This window comes from Portunus trituberculatus, chromosome 12 (assembly GCF_017591435.1).
Source record: "Portunus trituberculatus isolate SZX2019 chromosome 12, ASM1759143v1, whole genome shotgun sequence".
In the NCBI taxonomy this organism is placed as follows: domain Eukaryota; kingdom Metazoa; phylum Arthropoda; class Malacostraca; order Decapoda; family Portunidae; genus Portunus; species Portunus trituberculatus.
The window spans coordinates 12,425,943-12,444,918 of NC_059266.1; the positions used below are offsets into that span (position 1 = coordinate 12,425,943).

At 39.8% G+C, this 18,976-nt stretch overlaps 2 protein-coding genes across 6 annotated transcripts in view; one reads left to right on the forward strand and one right to left on the reverse strand.

Moving 5' to 3' along the window:
- Positions 1–698, reverse strand: part of LOC123502591 (renin receptor-like) — a 14,535-nt gene extending 13,837 nt beyond the window's left edge. The window contains exon 1 of one of the 2 annotated variants that reach the window (XM_045251748.1): positions 518–698. In XM_045251748.1, coding sequence (XP_045107683.1) covers positions 518–569 — 52 coding nt within the window. In that variant the 5' untranslated portion in view covers positions 570–698. Of the gene's footprint in view, positions 1–296; positions 490–517 lie in introns of those variants that run through there. The other variant, XM_045251749.1, reaches the window with a different exon arrangement.
- A 480-nt stretch (positions 699–1,178) lies between these two features.
- LOC123502590 (huntingtin-like) overlaps positions 1,179–18,976 on the forward strand; it is a 420,122-nt gene continuing 402,324 nt past the window's right edge. Inside the window, exons 1-4 of one of the 4 annotated variants that reach the window (XM_045251746.1) lie at positions 1,179–1,487; positions 14,928–15,141; positions 15,380–15,575; positions 15,929–16,053. In XM_045251746.1, the coding sequence (XP_045107681.1) occupies positions 14,945–15,141; positions 15,380–15,575; positions 15,929–16,053 (518 nt within the window). In that variant the 5' untranslated portion in view covers positions 1,179–1,487; positions 14,928–14,944. Of the gene's footprint in view, positions 1,628–14,927; positions 15,142–15,379; positions 15,576–15,928; positions 16,054–18,976 lie in introns of all 4 variants that reach the window. The other 3 variants (XM_045251745.1, XM_045251744.1, XM_045251747.1) reach the window with 3 other exon arrangements.

An 18,976-nucleotide genomic window follows, 5' to 3' on the forward strand; every position in this document is an offset into this window, starting at 1 on the left:
GAAAACCCCTGCTCTATGGTAAGGGAAGAAAAAATTGCCGCGGTTCCAAGGGGGCAAGAAAATACTGATATTTTCATCATGGCCCCTTTGAGAGGGATGTTGAGTGGTCATGAATTTAAGATATTTGTTCCCCAAGCATCCTGTGAGGCCAGACGTAGATATTTTTCAGTCCGAGTGGTGAGGCACTGGAATGGTCTCTCTGCTGAGTTAGCTGAAACGGACAACCTCAGTACATTTAGAAGGGGGACCAGTGACTATTTAGATGATCAACTATTCAACTTAAGTGAGTCACTAACTGCCATCACATTCTCCTTGTCTCAGCATGTGGGCTCATAGCACACTTTCCAGTCATGTCTTCAGCCCTTTTTTGCTTTGGTTGGTGTTCCTTTTGGAGTGGCGTGCTGGCCACTGTGGGGTTCCCTCCAAGGCAGCCCAGCCAGGTAAGCACACCGTGAAGGTACATCACCAGACCGTCACTGTGCTGGGCCGGTGGATGGTGGTTGCAGTCTAGCCTTACCTGCGGATACAAGGAGGAAGAGGAGTCCTACACTCATCCTGCTGGATGTCATCTTGCCTTCTGCTCGCTGGCACTGACACTGTTCAGCCTGGGATCAATAGAGCACCACAGAGAACGGCTCGCTCATTTCCTTTTAATTCTTTGTTAAAAGTATTGACTAGTACTTATAATGCCTAAATTTGACTATTTATTTGGTCTTTTAGTTCTGAATTCCTTATCAGGCTAGAATGATGTGCATAATGGCTATAAAAGGGAGTATTTATATTGGCTTCCCGTTCTCTCGCGTCATGTGACAGGAAGCATCACGTGCCTACCAAAATAGTCACAACAAAAGCTGTCATGGGTAAAATTTTCTATTTGTTGAAACTTAGAGACAATTTAGATGAACTTCATAATTATTTCAACATTATATTTTATGAAATTACTTCCACCTGATGACAAAAAAAGAGGTACCTAGGTAGATGCAAACAAGGAAATGTGTTGCTTGTAATATCATCGGTTTGATAAAAACTTACAGGTTATTCATATTCAAATTATTATAACTATCAAAACTGATAGGTGAAAAATAAACTCTTTCAACATAACACTAAAAATATTGAGAGAAAGGAAGGCGGAGTCGCCCATATTGACAAGTAAAGGAAGCCAAACTAACAGTCTCACTTTAGGGATTAGTTTCTAGCGTAAACAAAACTATTTCATTTAAAACCACGACTAATTTCTGGTAAAACATAAGCATAACTTTATGAATTTGTCGTAAAGCAATGATTCTGGTTGTGGCAATGTTAGTGTAGGAGTGAAGCGCGATGGTGAGCCGAGGCGCCTGACAGTCCTGAAGCAGAGAGGATATGGCTTGCTGGGACAATACTGCCTCTCGCCTCTAATTCAATACTACCACGTATTAGACACCATGGAGGCATACAACCGCCACGCCTGCTAGCACCACCTGGAAACCACCGGAGAGACGAGCGTGGTGAGTGCTACACTGAGATATATGGCAAAGAACACGACACTCCAGCTGCCACCCACCGCCGCCTCCACTGTGCCCTCACACTTCGTGGACTATTGAATTAAGTACACGACAGACCACCTTCGCCCTAGCAGCGCCTTGAGGTATACGCGGGAGGTGCAAATATAGCAAAGAAGCTTTTCTAAATAAATCAACGGCGTGTGTGTGTTTGTGAAGTGACGCTCCGAATCTTTTTTATATTCTTTGTGGAAATATAGCAAAGGAGGTTTTCTAAATAAATTAACGGCGTGTGTGTGTGTGTGTGTGTGTGTGTGTGTGTGTGTGTGTGTGTGTGTGTGTGTGAAGTGACGCCGCGAATCACGTTTATATTCTTTGGGTTGAGCGAGTGTTGTGGAAATTAGCAAAGGAGGTTTTCTAAATTAATTAACGGCGTGTGTGTGTGTGAAGTGATGCTGCGAATCATGTTTATATTCTTTGGGTTGAGCGAGTGTTGTGTTTTGTCAGCGGGTTGTAGTGATGTCGGCCCGTCCCTGTGGCCCTTATTGGCGCTGTTATTCACTATGGTGCTGTTTTAAAGTCGTCCCTATTTCTCGTAGCTCAGTTCCGCATTCTATTCCCACTTTCCTCGCTTCTCTTATTTGTTATTGTATCATTGTCTTTATCCATTCCTCCTTTTATGTCCTTTATTTCTTCCTCTTATCCTGCTTTATTCACACTTTTATTCTTGTATTCATCATCCATTTTTCTTCTTATATGCTGTTTCATCCTCACTTCCTCATATTCCTGGATTTGTTATTGTCTTTCACTATTCGTCATTCATTTTTCTTTCTCTCTGCTTTTTTTATTATGGATTCCTTGTATTCCCTTATTCGTTACAGTATCATTCTCATTCCCATTTCCTCATATTTCCTTATTCATCATCATTTTCATTCCCGTTTCCTCTTTCCTTATTCACTATCTTCTTCCCCTTATTTTTTATTCACTTTTCTTTCTATCTCTTGTTTTATTCTCATTTCCTCCATCTTTTGTCCATTTTTCTTAATATCTTTTTCTCTATTCCCATTTCCTCCATTTGTGATCCCTTTTCTCCCTCCTTTCCTTGTTGACCAGTAGTGCGGCTTCATATCTGTGGTGTCATGTCAGCTGAGTGAAAGAGCTGTGAAACGGTTGCTGGGAAATGAGGAGAGCTGGAGGGACGACCTCTTTAGGACAGTTCTGTAGTTATGATGTAAAATAAGGTCTATCTACAGTATTGGGCCTTGTACCCTTTGCCCCCCACACACATGCCTATGCTTACTGTATGATGTGTCTGAAAGTTTTAATCTGTGGACGTTTAATGTTTATCCAGGACAATGCTGTGAAACTTGAACACTCACAAAGTGTAACCCACTCAGGCACCCCCTCCCTTGCCCCCCTGGTCACTCTGCTTCTCCACCTGTTACTTCTCTGATATGTACAGTACGTGTTAATACATTCAAGTACTATTTCAGATGTCTTGATACATATAAGTGCTATTTCACTAACCTGTAGCGAATTATTATGGGTTTGTAACTGGTTGCGAAGGGGACAGAACCCACTCCCTCAATTCTGGCTGGGTTAGGTTAGATCAGGTTGTGTTTGGTTATATTTGATTGATTAGGTTTAGTTTGTTTGCCTTAAATTTTGTCAGTATTTTAGGGATTTTTTTTTCAATTTAGCCAAATTTAGCCTCTTAGAATTTTTTGGGGAGTTGCAAAATTTAGTCTATTTTGGCCTTCCCACCTAAAAACCCCACTTTCCCAACAAGTCCCCAAGTTTATTGGTGTTGGGGAGGGGGCTGGTGGGGAAATAGAAGAAGGCCTTATTCAGCAGTTTTACCCAAACAGGTTTAAGTGAAATCTTGCTGATCAGTGGGTTTGTCGTGAGGCGACTGTCACTTGGGGAAGACGAGTCACGATAATTGTCCATCGTTCCAACTATAGTGATGACTACTTATGAATGCCAGCTTACAAATACCATCACTACTGCTGTGGACTAGGAATTGGGCCCTTAGAATGCCAAACTATACTATTATAGACAGTAGCCACGAATCAAAGCACATTTTGAATACTGAAATTGCATGATGGTAATTATGTATATTGAATTCATAAAATGTACATGGATATAAGACAAATTTTTATGCCAATTTTGAGGCTCATAAATCAAGGGGTCGTCTTTTATAATGAGAATAACACACAACCCTTTAACTCCATGATGAATGTTAAGTGCCACAGTATCATGACACGATGGCACACCCAGCCATGCCATAATGATATTTATCAGTTTCTGATTAGGATAACAGAAATCATGATGTTGATAAATACTATTTGTGTTAAGCTAATCATAACCTTGATTTTTAATTCCTTGAACTCCTTATATTCTAAGTTACTTGTCCATCTGTTGGATTAATAAATCAAGGTTGGCTGTATTTTGAAACTAGTGGTAGTGGGCCGCCGTGGTGCAGTGGGATCGTGCGCGCTTTGTGGGCCCCAGGGTTCTCAAGTGTAGGGGTTCGAATCCTGGCCACGGTCTGAGGTTAGGAAGGGCATCCACTTGGGGTAACGGTTCCCAAATGCCAAAACCAAAGCCCTTCTGTCAGGCGACACCGTCTTAGCCCTAATGTAATAGGGAAACCAGACATAAAAAAAAAAAAAAAAAAAAAAAATGGGGGTAGTGAGGGAATGGCCATATTACAGATCCTCAGGTCTCAATGAGGTGCCAGCAATAAACCTTTGGCAATTAGTACTGTAGTCATGTTCTTGTTTTTTGGAGGTCAGAAACACCTGGAACTGTGCAGAACAAGATAGTGAATTTTGCCATGATGCATGTTTAAGTGAGGGAATCGACTGCCATGCAAGCCCTTCATTTTGGTTGTGAAATTATCTTTCTTCTAAGCCTCAACATGATAACACTAAGACATTGCTTTGTTAGGCCTAGACAGTGAGCAGCACCATCTGCTTCAGCTACACTTTGTGTGATATATGACAGGGTGGCCAGTGGACTGCACCATGCACTCCAATGTGATTACTGTCTAATCAACTTATGTGTTTATATTATTAGTTATATGAATTTAAATCATAGTAGTAGAACTAGAAAAAGTAAAAAAGGAAAAGGACTTGGGAGTGACAATGGAAGAAAACAATCAACCAGTAAGCCATATCAATAGAATTTTCAGAGAAACGTATAATTTGCTAAAGAATATTGGATTAGCATTTCACTATATGGACAAAGAAATGATGAAGAAATTGATAAGTATTAAAATAAGACCCAGATTGGAATATGCAGGAGTTGTGTGGACCCCCATAAAAAGAAACACATAAGGAAATTGGAGAGACTACAAAAAATGGCTACAAGAATAGTTCCAGAATTTCAAGGGATGACATATGAGGAGAAACTAAAAGCTATGGATGTACCAACCCTGGAACAGAGAAGAGAGAGAGGGGATCTGATACAAGTTTATAAATTGATTAACGGAATGGATCAAGTGGATAATGAGAAACTAATCCTGAGAGAAGAATATGACATTAGAAGCACAAGATCGCATAGTAAGAAACTGAGGAAGGGAAAATGTCTGAGAGATGTTAAAAAATTTAGTGTCCTGCAAAGATGTGTTGAGACGTGGAACAGTTTGAGTGAGGAAGTGGTGTCAGCAAAGAATGTACATAGTTTTAAAGAAAAATTGGATAAGTGTAGATATGGAGACGGGGCCACACGAGCATAAAGCCCAGGCCCTGTAAAACTACAACTAGGTAAATACACACACACACACACACACACACACACACACACACACACACACACACACACACACACACACACACACACACACACACACACGAGACGCAGCAGAGGAAGGACGCGATACCGTCGCTCCCGAGAATCAGCTGATCTTCACTACCTTTGTTTGGGTTTACAGTGGCCTGGGCGATAAGTGTGGACTCATTTTTTTCATGAATACAGTGTTAAATAATAATGAGTGAGAAAGATATTCCATCTAAATGCAGGTATGTGACAAGGGAAAGAATGAAAGCTGATGATGACAATGTTGGTGAGGGAGGAGGAGAATTTGAAGGCTTTGATACGGCGCAAACTTCACTATTTGATAGAGTCTTGACTATCGAACGTAAATTAGATAAATTGATAAAGGAGAGTATGGGAATGAAAGAGAATGAAGAACAGGATAAAGAGCTCCAGAAATTGAAAGAAAGGATAAAAGAGTGGAAGAAAACGAAACTAGGCTAAGAACCGAAAATGAAGAATTAAAAGTCCAAATAGCGAACTATAAGAAATTGATGGAAGAAGGACTCGGTAAAGCCGAGAAAGAAAAAGAAAAGCTAAAAGATCTAGTTAACAAAGAAGAAGAAAGAGTACAAGACGTGATTAAAAAGAAGTACAAGCATGGAGAATCCAAGATAAGAAAGACAAGGAATCATTTCAAGAAGTATTTCAAGAACAGTTAAAAGAAAGAGATGAAAATATGACAAGCAAAATGATAGGAGTCCTCAAGAAAAAGAAAATTTAGTAAGAGAAATTGCGGAAAAAAGAAGAGTGTAATTATTTTTGGACTGAAAGAAAAAATGTTAAATATAGACCAAGAAGGAAAAGACGAAATGAAATCAGTAAAAGACCTACTAAAACATCTGAATGACGAGGATAGACAGAACTTAGAAGAGGAAGTAGAAGAAATCCATAGAATGGGACCATATCAAGAAGGAACAGTGAGACCAATTAAGATATTACTAAAATCACAAGCAGCAGCAGAAGAAGTACTATATAGAAAAACGAAACTCAGAGAAACAGAAGGTTGCAAAGATATATATATAAAGAAAAATAGAAACGAGGAGGAAAGGAAGAGACACAATGAACTGGTGGCAGAAGCAAGAGAAAAAATAATGAAAGGTCAGAGGAGGAGAAGAAGGCATTTTTGGAGAATTATAGGAGACAGGATAAGGAAATGGTATATAAAAGAGAAAGAAGAGAAAAGAATGGAGCAAGTTTAACTAAAAATGATAAGAACAAGAGATTAAAATGATGTATACAAACATAGATGGGATTTTATCTAGTAAATTAGAATTAAGAGATTACATAAAGAAAGAAGAACCAGATATTGTATGCCTGGTGGAAACAAAGTTAAATGAGGCAATAAAATAGACATAGATAAAAGGTATAATATATGGAGGAGAGACAGAGTGGGTAAAGGAGGAGGAGGAGTCATGATGATGTTAAGGAAGGAGATAGTGGTAAATCAAGTGGAGTTTGGGGAAGGAAAATCAGAAATACTGTATGTTAAGATGCATATTAACAAAAGGAGTTAACAATCATTGGAACATATGTGCCACCAAAACAAACTCATGGACTAACCAAGAATATAGAGACATGATAGATGACACAATAAGGAGTCTTACAAGAATCATTAAGGAAAGGAGAAAAGTGATATTGATAGGAGATTTCAACTGTAAGGAGGTAGACTGGGAAAATTATGAAAGTGGTATGGGGAAGATGCCTGGGAGATAGATTCCTGAACCTAATGATAGATAATTTGATGGTCCAAAGAGTAAAGGAAAACACAAGATTCAGAGGAAACGATGAGCCGGCAAGATTAGACCTAGTTTTTACAAGGGATATACCAATTAACGATGATATAAGATACAAGTGCCCATTGGGAAAGAGTGACCATGTAATATTAGAGATGGATATAGAAGAAGGAAAGGAAGATAGAGATGAATCATACAAAGGAGACCGATTAAATTACAGAAAGGCTGATATTGAGAATCTCAAGAACTATTTTAAAACGTAAACTGGGAGGAGATGGAAAACTCATTAACGGTTCAAGAGAAATATAACTTATTTTTGGAAATATACAAAACTGGGGTCAGGGAATATGTTCCGAAATATAGACCTAAAGAAGAAGGAAAGAAAGATTGGTTTAATGCAAGATGTGCTAGGGCAAAGGAGAAACGAGATGGAGCATGGAAAAGGTGGAGAAGAAACAGAAATCCAGAAAATAAGGAAAACTTCAAAACAGCAAGAAATGAATATGCTAAGGTGAGAAAGGAAGAAGAAAAGAACTATGAAAAGGACATTGTCGAAAATGTAAGGAACAACCAAAATTGTTCTACAGATTCATAAATGGAAAAATAAGACAAAAAGAAACAATAGAAAGGTTAAAAGGAGAAAACGGAATGGTGGAAGACCCAATAAGTATGGCAGAACTGTTAAATAGTAAATTTCATGAGGTCTTTACTAAGGAATCCAAATTTGAAAGACCACAGGGTAATAGAGAGACTGTCTATATGAAAGAGATTAAAGTAACCAAGCTTGAAATAAAAAGTTGATGACGGAATTGGATGAGGAAAAGGCAATGGGACAGGATGAAGTCTCAGGCAGAAAACTGAAAGAATGTAGGGAAGAACTAGCAAGTCCAATATACAACATCATAAAATGCTCAATAGAAAATGGAACAGTGCCAGTGGAGTGGAAAAGAGCTGAGGTGGTTCCCATATATAAGAGCGGAAGGAAGGAAGAACCTTTAAATTACAGACCGGTATCACTAACTAGTGTAATATGCAAGATGTGTGAAAAAGTAATAAAGAAGCAGAGGCCACCTAACCAGTCAGCAGATGTAGACAATTTGGTTTTAGAAAAGGGGTGTACTAGTCAGACAAATTTATTGAGTTTCTAATCTTAAGTCAGTAAAAGAGAGAGGATGGTAGGAGATGCTAGTGAAAATAAGTTTATGGAAAGTTTTCAGGATAACTATTTAGTGCAGATGGTAGATAAACCTACTAGGGGGAGGAAGGTTTTAGACATAGTACTAACAAATATTGAGATTGTTTAAAGGAAGTTGAGGTAGGAGACTTTAGCAAACAGTGACCATCATATAATTAGATTTATCATTAATTCCAATAGGGATAATATAGTGAATAAGACTAGAGTCCCAAACTATCAGAAAGGCAATTATGGTAGGTTACGTCAGTTATTAGGAGAAGTAAACTGGGAAGATAGTTTTGGAAATAAAACTGCACAGGAGATGTGGGATATTTTTAAGATTGTAGTAAAGGCTATAGTGATGCAGTGTATCCTTACAAAGATATAAGGCAGAGAAACAGGAAGCCATTATGGTGGACTCATGAGATGGTAGCCAGATCAGAGAGAAGAAGAGGCATACAGAGAGTTGCAGAAAAGTGGGAAGATGTAGATTTGATTAGGTACAGACAGGTCAGGGATGATTTGAGTAAGGTTAAAAAAAAAGTAAAAGGCAGGCAGAGATAAAACTAGCTAGAGCTGGGAGTAAAGATCCCAAAAATTATATAGTTATTACAAGGTCAGTGATAAAAGAAATAAGGATAGGATTGGACCACTCAGAAAAGATGGTGTAGTAGTGGATCAAAATGAAGACATAGTAGAATTATTGAATGAACAATTTTCTTCAGTATTTACTAGGAAAGAATAGGAAATCCTGTTGCAAACAGTGCGAGAGTAGTTTAAGAGCTTTAGAAAATATTGATATAAAAGGAATTATTAGGAAATTTATTCTTGAACTAGACGATAGGAAAGAGTGGTCCTGATGAGCTACATGCCAGAGTACTTAGGGAGGGTGTAGACAGTATTTCTGAAGCACTTAAGTTAATCTTTGAAAGATCACTTAGGTTTGCTGAGATACCTCAGGACTGGAAGTTAGCTAATGTTACTCCAATATTTAAAAAGGTAGGAAGGATGATGAATAATTATAGACCGATCAGTTTAACTAGTATAGTATGTAAGATACTAGAGAAAATCATTAAGGGTAGTATTTGGGAGCATTTAAATGAGAATAGATTAATTAGAGATACCCAACATGGCTTTAGATCAGGGAGGTCTTGTCTTACAAATTTGCTCGATATCTTAGAATATATTACCAAGGAGTTAGATGATGGAAATAGCATAGATGTTATATATCTAGATTTTAGCAAGGCATTTGATAAGGTACCGCATAGGAGGCTAGTGTACAAATTGAGACTACATGGGATAGGGGTAGGTTAGTTGATTGGATTAGTGAATGGCTTTCTGATAGGAAACAGAGAGTAGTATTAAATGGGGCAATGTCTGAGTGGAAGGAAGTGGTTAGTGGGTACCCCAAGGATCAGTGCTAGGACCTCTTCTTTTCTTGGTGTACATTAACGATTTAGATATAGGAATTAGTAGCAAAGTATCAAAGTTTGCAGATGATACTAAGATAGCATGTGCAGTACAGGGTGAAAAGGACAATTACAGAATACAACGAGACCTGGACAGGCTGATAGCATGGGCAGACAGGTGGCAGATGGAGTTTAATTCTAAAAGTGTCAGGTTATGCATTTAGGTAAAGACAACACAAACTTTAGCTATGAGATGGAGGGATGTTGGCTAGAGGCAGTAGAGGAAGGAAAGGATTTAGGAGTAGTGATAGACAGAACTATGAAATTTTCAAAGCAATGTTTAGAAGCAAGAAATAGGGCAAATAGGATCCTGGGTTTTATAAATAGAAATGTTAGTTATAAAAGTAAGGAAGTGGTGCGTAGCTTATATAATTCTATGTTAGGCCCCATTTAGAGTATTGCATACAGGCCTGGTCACCCCACTATAGGCAGGATATCAACATGTTAGAAGCAGTTCAGAGAAGAGCAACTAGGATGATACCAGCATTAAAGCGCCTGGAGTATAGAGATAGATTAAAGGAATTAAACATGTTTTCATTTGAGAGGAGATGTATAAGAGGATATGATAGAGTTATTTAAAATGTTTTCAGATACAAACTACATAGATGTGAGATCTTTCTTTACCTTAGAGGAGGAAATAGGACTAGAAATCATGGCAGGAAGATTAGAAAGCAAGGCTGCAGGTTAGATATAAGAAAATATTTCTTTAGTCATAGAGTGGTAGACTTCTGGAATGCATTGCCAGAGACGGTTGTAAATAGCACTAGTTTGACAATGTTTAAAAACAGATTAGATAAGCACTTAAATTTATTAGATTTATGATTATGTATAGCACTGCATGATAGTTTTATAAGAAATTTACTATAGTTAAATAAGACATGATCCCCATGTATGGGGACCACAAATTGTAGAGGATTTCGCTGCAGGACTTACCCCTGTTAATGGGCCAAATATTTAGAATTAGTATATAATGTATTGTGTACTTGTAAGTGTATCTTTAAGTACTGATGACGAGGTCGCTGAGGAAGATACAGGATAACCTAGATGGGCCCTGGTGGCCCTTTGTTATCCTATTATTTATGTTATGTAAGCAATGGATCAGGTTTCTTGAAGACAACAAAATATTATCAAATAGCCAATTTGGTTTTAGAAAAGGTCGGTCATGTGTGACAAATTTATTGAGTTTCTACTCTAGAATAGTTGATAAAGTACAAGAGAGAGAGGGATGGGTTGACTGTATTTATTTAGATCTAAAAAAGGCTTTTGATAAAGTGCCACATGAAAGATTACTATGGAAGTTAGAGGAGAAGGGTGGCTTAAAAGGAAGCACATTGAGATGGATGAAGAATTACTTAAGGGGAGAGAAATAAGGACGATAGTTAAAGATATGAAGTCCAAGTGGAGAACAGTAGACAGCGGAGTGCCACAGGGGTCAGTATTGGCACCAATACTTTTCTCGTATATATAAATGACATGCCAGAGGAGTGAACAGCTACATAAATCTGTTTATGGACGATGCGAAACTGTGCAGAGTCATTAAACAAAAGAGGATTGTGAAATACTACAGGAAGACTTAAACAAGATCTGGAAATGGAGCAAAAATGGGAGATGGAATTCAATGTGGACAAAAGCCATGTCATGGAAATGGGAAAAAGTGAAAGACGACCAGTGGGAATCTATAAGATGGGAGATGGAGTAGAACTAGAAAAAGTAAAAAGGAAAAGGACTTGGGAGTGACAATGGAAGAAAATAATCAAGGTTAGCCATATTGATAGAATTTTCAGAGAGATATAATTTGCTAAGGAATATTGGAGTAGCATTTCACTATATGGACAAGAAATGATGAAGAAATTGATAAGTACTAAAATAAGACCTAGATTGGAATATGCAGGAGTTGTGTGGACTCACAAAAAGAAACACATAAGAAAATTAGAGACTACAAAAATGGCTACAAGAATGGTTCCAGAATTTAAAGGGATGGCATATGAGGAGAGACTAAAGGCAATGGATCTACCAACCTTGGAGCAGAGAAGAGAGAGGATCTGATGCAAGTTTATAAATTGATTAACGGAATGGATGAAGTGGATAATGAGAAACTGATCCTGAGAGAAGAATATGACTTTAGAAGCACAAGATCGCATAGTAAGAAACTAAGGAAGGGACGATGTCTGAGAGATGTTAAAAATTTAGTTTCCCAAAGATGTGTTGAGACTTGGAACAGTTTGAGTGAGGAAGTGGTATCAGCAAAGAGTGTACATAGTTTTAAAGTAAAATTGGATAAGTGTAGATATGGAGATGGGACCACACGAGCATAAAGCCCAGGCCCTGTAAAACTACAACTAGGTAAATACAACTAGGTAAATACACAGAGTGATGATTGGCATGGAAAAAATGGATAGGGAAGATCTGTGTATGTGGAATGAAAGAGTGTCGAGAGGGCATGGGAAAAAACTAAAAATGGCCACTTATAGGAGAGATGTGAAAATATAGCTTCCTCATAGAAGGGTGGAAGCATGGAATAGTTTAGACGTGGAAGTGGTCAACGCAAGGAATATTCATGATTTTAAGAAAAAGCTGGACATTAGTAGATATGGAGACGGGACAGTACGAGCATAGCTCTTTTCCGTATGTTACAATTAGGTAAATACAAAACACACACACACACACACACACACACACACACACACACACACACACACACACACACACACACATGCCAGAGGGAGTGAACAGCTACATAAATCTGTTTGCGGATGATGCGAAACTGTGCAGAGTCATTAAACAAAAAGAGGATTGTGAAATACTACAGGAAGACTTAAACAAGATCTGGAAATGGAGCAAAAAATGGGAGATGGAATTCAATGTGGACAAAAGCCATGTCATGGAAATGGAAAAAAGTGAAAGACAGTGGGAATCTATAAGATGGGAGATGGAGTAGAATTAGAAAAAGTAAAAAAGGAAAAGGACTTGGGAGTGACAATGGAAGAAAATAATCAACCACTACAACATAGAGAGGGATGGGTGGATGCTATCTACCTGGACTTGAGAAAGGCCTTTGATAAAGAACCACACAATAGACTGATGTGGAAACTAAAGAAGATTGGAGGAGTAAGTGATAACCTAGCAAAATGGATGGAAAATTACTTAGTGGGAAGAGAAATGCGAACAGTGGTGAAAGGAAGGAAGTCCGAGTGGAAGAAGGTAACCAGTGGAGTTCCACAAGGGTCAGTGCTTGGTCCCATCATGTTTTTTCATTTATGTTAATGATGTGCCAGTAGGAATTGACAGTTACATGAATATGTTTTGGACGATACTAAAATTATGAGGAGAGTAAAGAATGTGGAAGATTGTAACAAGTTACAGGAAGATCTTGATAAAATATATGAGTGGAGTAAAAGTGGCAGATGGAATTTAATATAGACAAGACCCATGTTATGAAAATGGGAAGAAGTAGATACAGACCAAACTGGGATTACAGGCTGGGTGATGAGAAAATTAAAGAGACCAATGAGGAGAAAGATTTAGGAGTAACTGTGCAAAACACTTTGTCACCAGAGAAACACATTAACAAGATTTTTTGGAAAACATATAACATGCTTCAAAATATTGGCTTTGCATTCCACTACCTAGATGAAGGAATGATGAAGATATTATGTACCTTAATAAGACCCCAGTTAGAATATGCAGCTTGCGTCTGGTCACCGCATATGAAGAAAAATGTGAAGAAGGTGGAAAAGGGTACAGAGGCTGGCAACAAGGATGGTAACAGGACTCAGGGAGTTAGACTATGAGGAAAGACTGAGGAAACTGGGGCTGACCACATTAGAAGACAGAAGAACAAGAGGAGACATGATAACTATGTATAAATTGGTGAACAAGATTTACATATTGGACAGAGAGTTGATAAAGGTGACCACAAGTAATTATTTCCGAGGACATAGAAAAAAATTAATAAAAGACATGTCTGAATGACGTGAGAAAATACAGTTTCCCGCGTCGTAGTATTGATAAGTGGAATAAATTGAGCAGTGATGTCGTTGATGCAGTGTGTGTCAATCAGATGAAAGAGAGATATGACAGGAGTGGACAAGGAGACAGGACACAGAGAGCTTAGCTCGGACCCTGTTATACATAAATAGGTAAATACAAAAAGGTAAATACACACTTGGAACAGTTTGAGTGAAGAAGTGGTGTCAGCAACGAGTGTGCATAGTTTTAAAGAAAAATTGGATAAGTGTAGATATGGAGATGGGGCCATACGAGTGTAAAGCCCAGGCCCTGTAAAACTACAACTAGGTAAATACACACACACATATAGTGGAGACTCAATACTCGAACTTAATTTGTTCAAGTATCAAAAAGTTTGACTATCAATACCTATAAATCAGGTAATTCATTCTAATCTTAGCAAAACCTCAAGTTTCTGGATATCTAGTAGGGAATGTAACCTGTCCACGCACAGAGAATCAGGCAGATTGGTGAAGAGCAGTGATTGTGGCATTTCAGCAAGCTGTCTGGAGGTATGGTGGTTTGCTATATACGTTCATTATTAGATGTCTTCTAGCCAGTAATCATGTATGTCTCTATACAGAGTAAGGTTGTAAGGAAATGCATCTCAAAGCAAAGTTTGATTGATGGAAACTTTGGATATTTTAGATTCAAGACTATTAATATTGGTACAGTGGAACCATGTGTGCTCTGGCGTCCGAGGGGTCTCCAAGTGTACGAGTTTGAATCCTGTCCATGGGCTGAGTGTAGGTTGGGCTTCCTCACTCGGGGCAACGGTTTCCTAGTGGATGGACTTTGAGATAGGAGGTACCCGAAAAAAGTATTCCCTTTAGCCCATAAATTCCCATGAAAAGCCCACATGGTATTAAAAAAAAAGACACTATGACATATTTGACATACATGAGTGAAATTCCAGAAATGGTCTAAATTTCATACTGTTTGATATGGTTTATTTGAAACATGAATTCAGCACTGTCTCATTGTTGATAAAAACTAAGATGATATTTTGCCCTTGTGGCATGCATCAGTATTAATTGTTATTATTTATGTATTTATATAGGTACTTTTGATATGCATTAGATCTGGTCCCTCAGCAAGGTGTATTGAGAGAGAGAGAGAGAGAGAGTTGGAAGTTTTCATACAAGTCTGTTGATTAGGACAATATTTGAATGAGAACAAATTAGTAAGAAGTGATTTTGCAATGATAATTCTTGAGTACAAGTTTATTTTTCTTCACCAGAAGAGGCATCATTGAAGATGGCAGCCCTGGAGAAGCTAGTGCGAGCTTTTGAGGCCGTGAAGCTTTCTCAGGGTAATGGCAACCCTGGAAGTGCTGCCTCTCCAGCTGCTGCCTTTGGGGCCGGGGCAGGGCCAGAGCAGCGGCCACAGGAGCACAACCGCACCATGGCGTCGTTTGCAACCTCCCTCTCTCAGCAGGGCCAGGGGTTGCTCAGGTGTGTTAGCTCTGCCTTGTTGCTCCTGAAAGAGTTCAACAGACTATCACAGATTTTCATATTGCATTAAGTTTGATACCATTGCACATAAGCTTTGATTTTCTTAAACCTCCTTTTAATTGTAAATAATAACATTATTTTTTTCACCTTTTCAACACAAACATTCACCTGCAAATATTGTTTTTTCATATCTCCTGCTGCCTAAGGATTATACATATCATTCTTTTTTAACAAATAGTAAAAAAGACCAGATCTTGAGTAGCAAGGAGAAGGCGGCCACCTGCTCTGTGATTGCTGATGCATTGGTTACCGCCAAACCCACGGAGATACAGAAGCTGCTTTCTGTGGGGATTGAGACACTACTGCTGCTGACAGCTGACACAGATCCTGATGTGCGGACCAGTGCCAACGAGTCCCTTAACCGGGTGATCAGGGTGAGGTTTTCCAGTGACCTGTTAAGGGATTGGTGCCATGTGCAGTAGCAGCATCCTGTGACTTGGTACAGAATGGAATATGATGGTGCATATGTCAATATTCTTAAATCCAGTACTTGATTGGTTTAGGTGTGCTGAGTTCTGACATAAGTGAGTTGGTAAATCTGTTTGTTTATTTGTATTTTCAGTCTTCCCATGTAATGTTTCATACAATTCTTTTCTAGGAAGTTTACTTCTTACATATTCATTGCATAGATCTTAAAAAAAAATCATTTATTTCTAGAACCTTGGTAAATTTGTCCAAATCCACTTTTTTTTTTACTTACATGAATTGGATGTGTTTTGTTTGCCAGAGCTTATCAGAAACACAGTTGGGCAAGATACAAGTGGAGCTGTACAAGGAGATCAAGAAGAATGGTTCAGTAAGGAGTCTAAGGGCAGCTCTCACACGCTTTGCTGCTCTCTGCCACCATATAAGGTACAAACCAACCCTTTTGTTGTCTTTATTTGCAGTATTCATTTTAATGTACAACTGCAATAACCCTTTGAAATTTTATTAGATATCTTTTCACAATAATGAATCAAAACTGGCATAATGAATTTGCCACATGTATAAGTATTGCAGTTTAATCTCATCACTCTGGGCAGTGAAAAATAACTCTTGGCACTGTATCCAGGCTGGGAGGTGGTTGGGGGATACCTGACTCAGAGGCATCTCTCTCTCTCTCTCTCTCTCTCTCTCTCTCTCTCTCTCTCTCTCTCTCTCTCTCTCTCTCTCTCTCTCTCTCTCTCTCTCTCTCTCTCTCTCTCTCTCCCTCTGTGGAAATAAAAATTATAATGATAAGTGATTTTTCATACTTGGTACATACATTGTGAAATAAACCCACACAAATATTAGAAAAAAAAAAAATTGTTGTGTACTGTCCCCTTATCTGCTGCTTATCATGGCCACTCACTACCATTTCATAGCTCGGCAGGAATACGAGGAGAAGCCACAGGATCCTCACAAGCTGTTTTGGTGGTCAAAGTTATGTGTGAAGTGACAAGGAAGGCACTCACAGGCCAGGTAGACAGACACATGGACAGACAGGCACACGGATGTTTAGGACAGACATAAAAGTTATTTTTCAGGGTTTACTTCTACCACAACAAACATCCGCTGCTTCACCAGCCATGCACAGACACAACACAAGGCATGCACCACCCAGTCACCACCCACAATCACTGCACACTCCTCCCCAAGGGAATGGGGTAGGCCACATGTGGCAGGAACAAAAACGTGACAGCTTGATTGCTCCCAGTCCCTGAATCAATCATGGGGGGCATATGTTGGGGGTGCATTGCCTCACCTACCCTATGGTGCCACTTCAGGTGGTCACACCTCGCGAATCTCCATGCAGACTCCCTTCCTGTGCCGAGAAACTCCTAGCAAGAGGCATTGACTTGCTGCAGCCATGAGTTCTGTGGACATGCCCTTGGCCTCCTCCATGCTGGGTTATCCTTTTTGAAGACAACCCAATATGCAGGATTGGCTTCTGGGTACTGTGCCACATGCCCATATAGTCACAGTTGGCATTGACAGACTATGCTGGTAATCGGCCTCGAATCAGTCTCAAGGAGCAATCAATGATTTGACACAAAGTCATACCAGGGGTACCCCATGATCCTGCGAAGGCATCTAGTACCAAAGACATCAATTTGCCTCTTCATATCTGTGTTCAGCATCCATGTCTCACAACCATAGAGTAAGACAGAGATCACCAGCGACTTGAATATCCAAATCTTCGTCCATCTGCACAGTTACCAACAACGCCAAATACTTGTGTTGAGCGAGTCCATAACACCATGGGCCAGGCCAATCCACCATACAATTTCCTGCTTGATCCACTGTCTTTATGTTCTACACCACCAAGGTATGTGAAGTTTTCTGAGATCTCAATGTTCTCACCACACACAAGGACAAACTGTACTGTTTCATCCAGTAAGCCTTCAAACACCTGAACCTTGGTCTTGGGCCAGGAAACCTGGAGTCCCAGGGGCTTCGCCTCCTCGTGCAGTGCCTCTAGAGCCATTACCAGAAACTCCAGTGACTCAGCAAAGATTACTGCATCATCAACAAAAGCAAGATCTTTAATCTCAGTATAGCCGACAGATGCTCCACAATGCCTTTGGTCTACAACTCTGTCTAGTACCCAGTCTTTGCAAATGTTGAAAAGTGATGGAGCAAGCATGCCTCCCTGCCTCACTCCCCTCCACATTTCACAACACTCACAGTCCCGGAGTAGAGGCCAGTTAATACATTAATAATCCTTGCAGGAATCCCATGGAGATGCAGAAGATCACAGAGTGCCTCTTCATGCACTGAATCAAACACCTTCTTGAAATTGACTTAGGCTGCAAACATCCCGTCAAAACTCACGTCGTCGCTCCACCAGTACACAAAGCGCTTGGATCCGGTCAGTTGTTGACTTACCAAGTGTGAACTCAGACTGTTTAGGTCTCTGGTGTTTCAGCAGGTGACTGTGGATACGCATCAACAGCAAGTGGGCAAGCACCTTGCCTGGTGCACTGAGCAGTGTTATACTGCAGTAGTTGTTGCAGTCCTGACGGTCCCCTTTCCCCTTCCTGATAGGGATGACTAACCCCTTTTTTTCCAGTCAGGAGGAATGGTATCTGAATGCCACACAGCAGTCAAGACAGCATGCAACCCATGGATCATGGCCTCATCCCCCACTTTGAGCAGCTCTGCAGTGATGTTACAGGTGCCAGCTGTCTTTCTGCCCTTCAACTTTGTCACATTCTCTTTGACATCATCAATGGAGGGTGCAGTTTTGTCAATGGGTGGATCAGTATCCAGCATCTGTAACCCTGCAGTTTGGTGCTGTCCGCTTGGAGGATCCACCATAAACAGCTGCTCAAAGTACTCAGCCCAACGAGCAGGTGACTGCGTCCGATATGAGACGACTATTTGCTGTTCAGATAGTGCTCGCCTGAGATGTAGACTTGGAGCGGAGTTTCTTCAGGGGTCGATAGGCAACTCAGAGGTCATTAGCTTTTAAATAACACTCTACATCTTCAGTGAGACCCCTGATATACCTCTCCTTGTCTCTCCTCAGGAGAGCTCTAGTCCTACATGACAAAGCCCTGTACTGGTCGTTGTTCCCAGCAAGTCTGGCAACGCGACTCTCCTCAATACTGTCCAGTGTCTCTACTGAGGCAAAGCCACTCCGTGACCTTGGGTGCTCCCCAACACATTCCTTGGCAGCCTCAAAAATCTCACATGTGAAGGTATCCCATAGCTCTACCGGATCCTCAAGGGTGTCGAGCACTCCAAACCGATTGGAGACTCACTGCATACTCCTGGGCACATGTCAAGTCCTTCAGTTTCTCAAGATGAAACA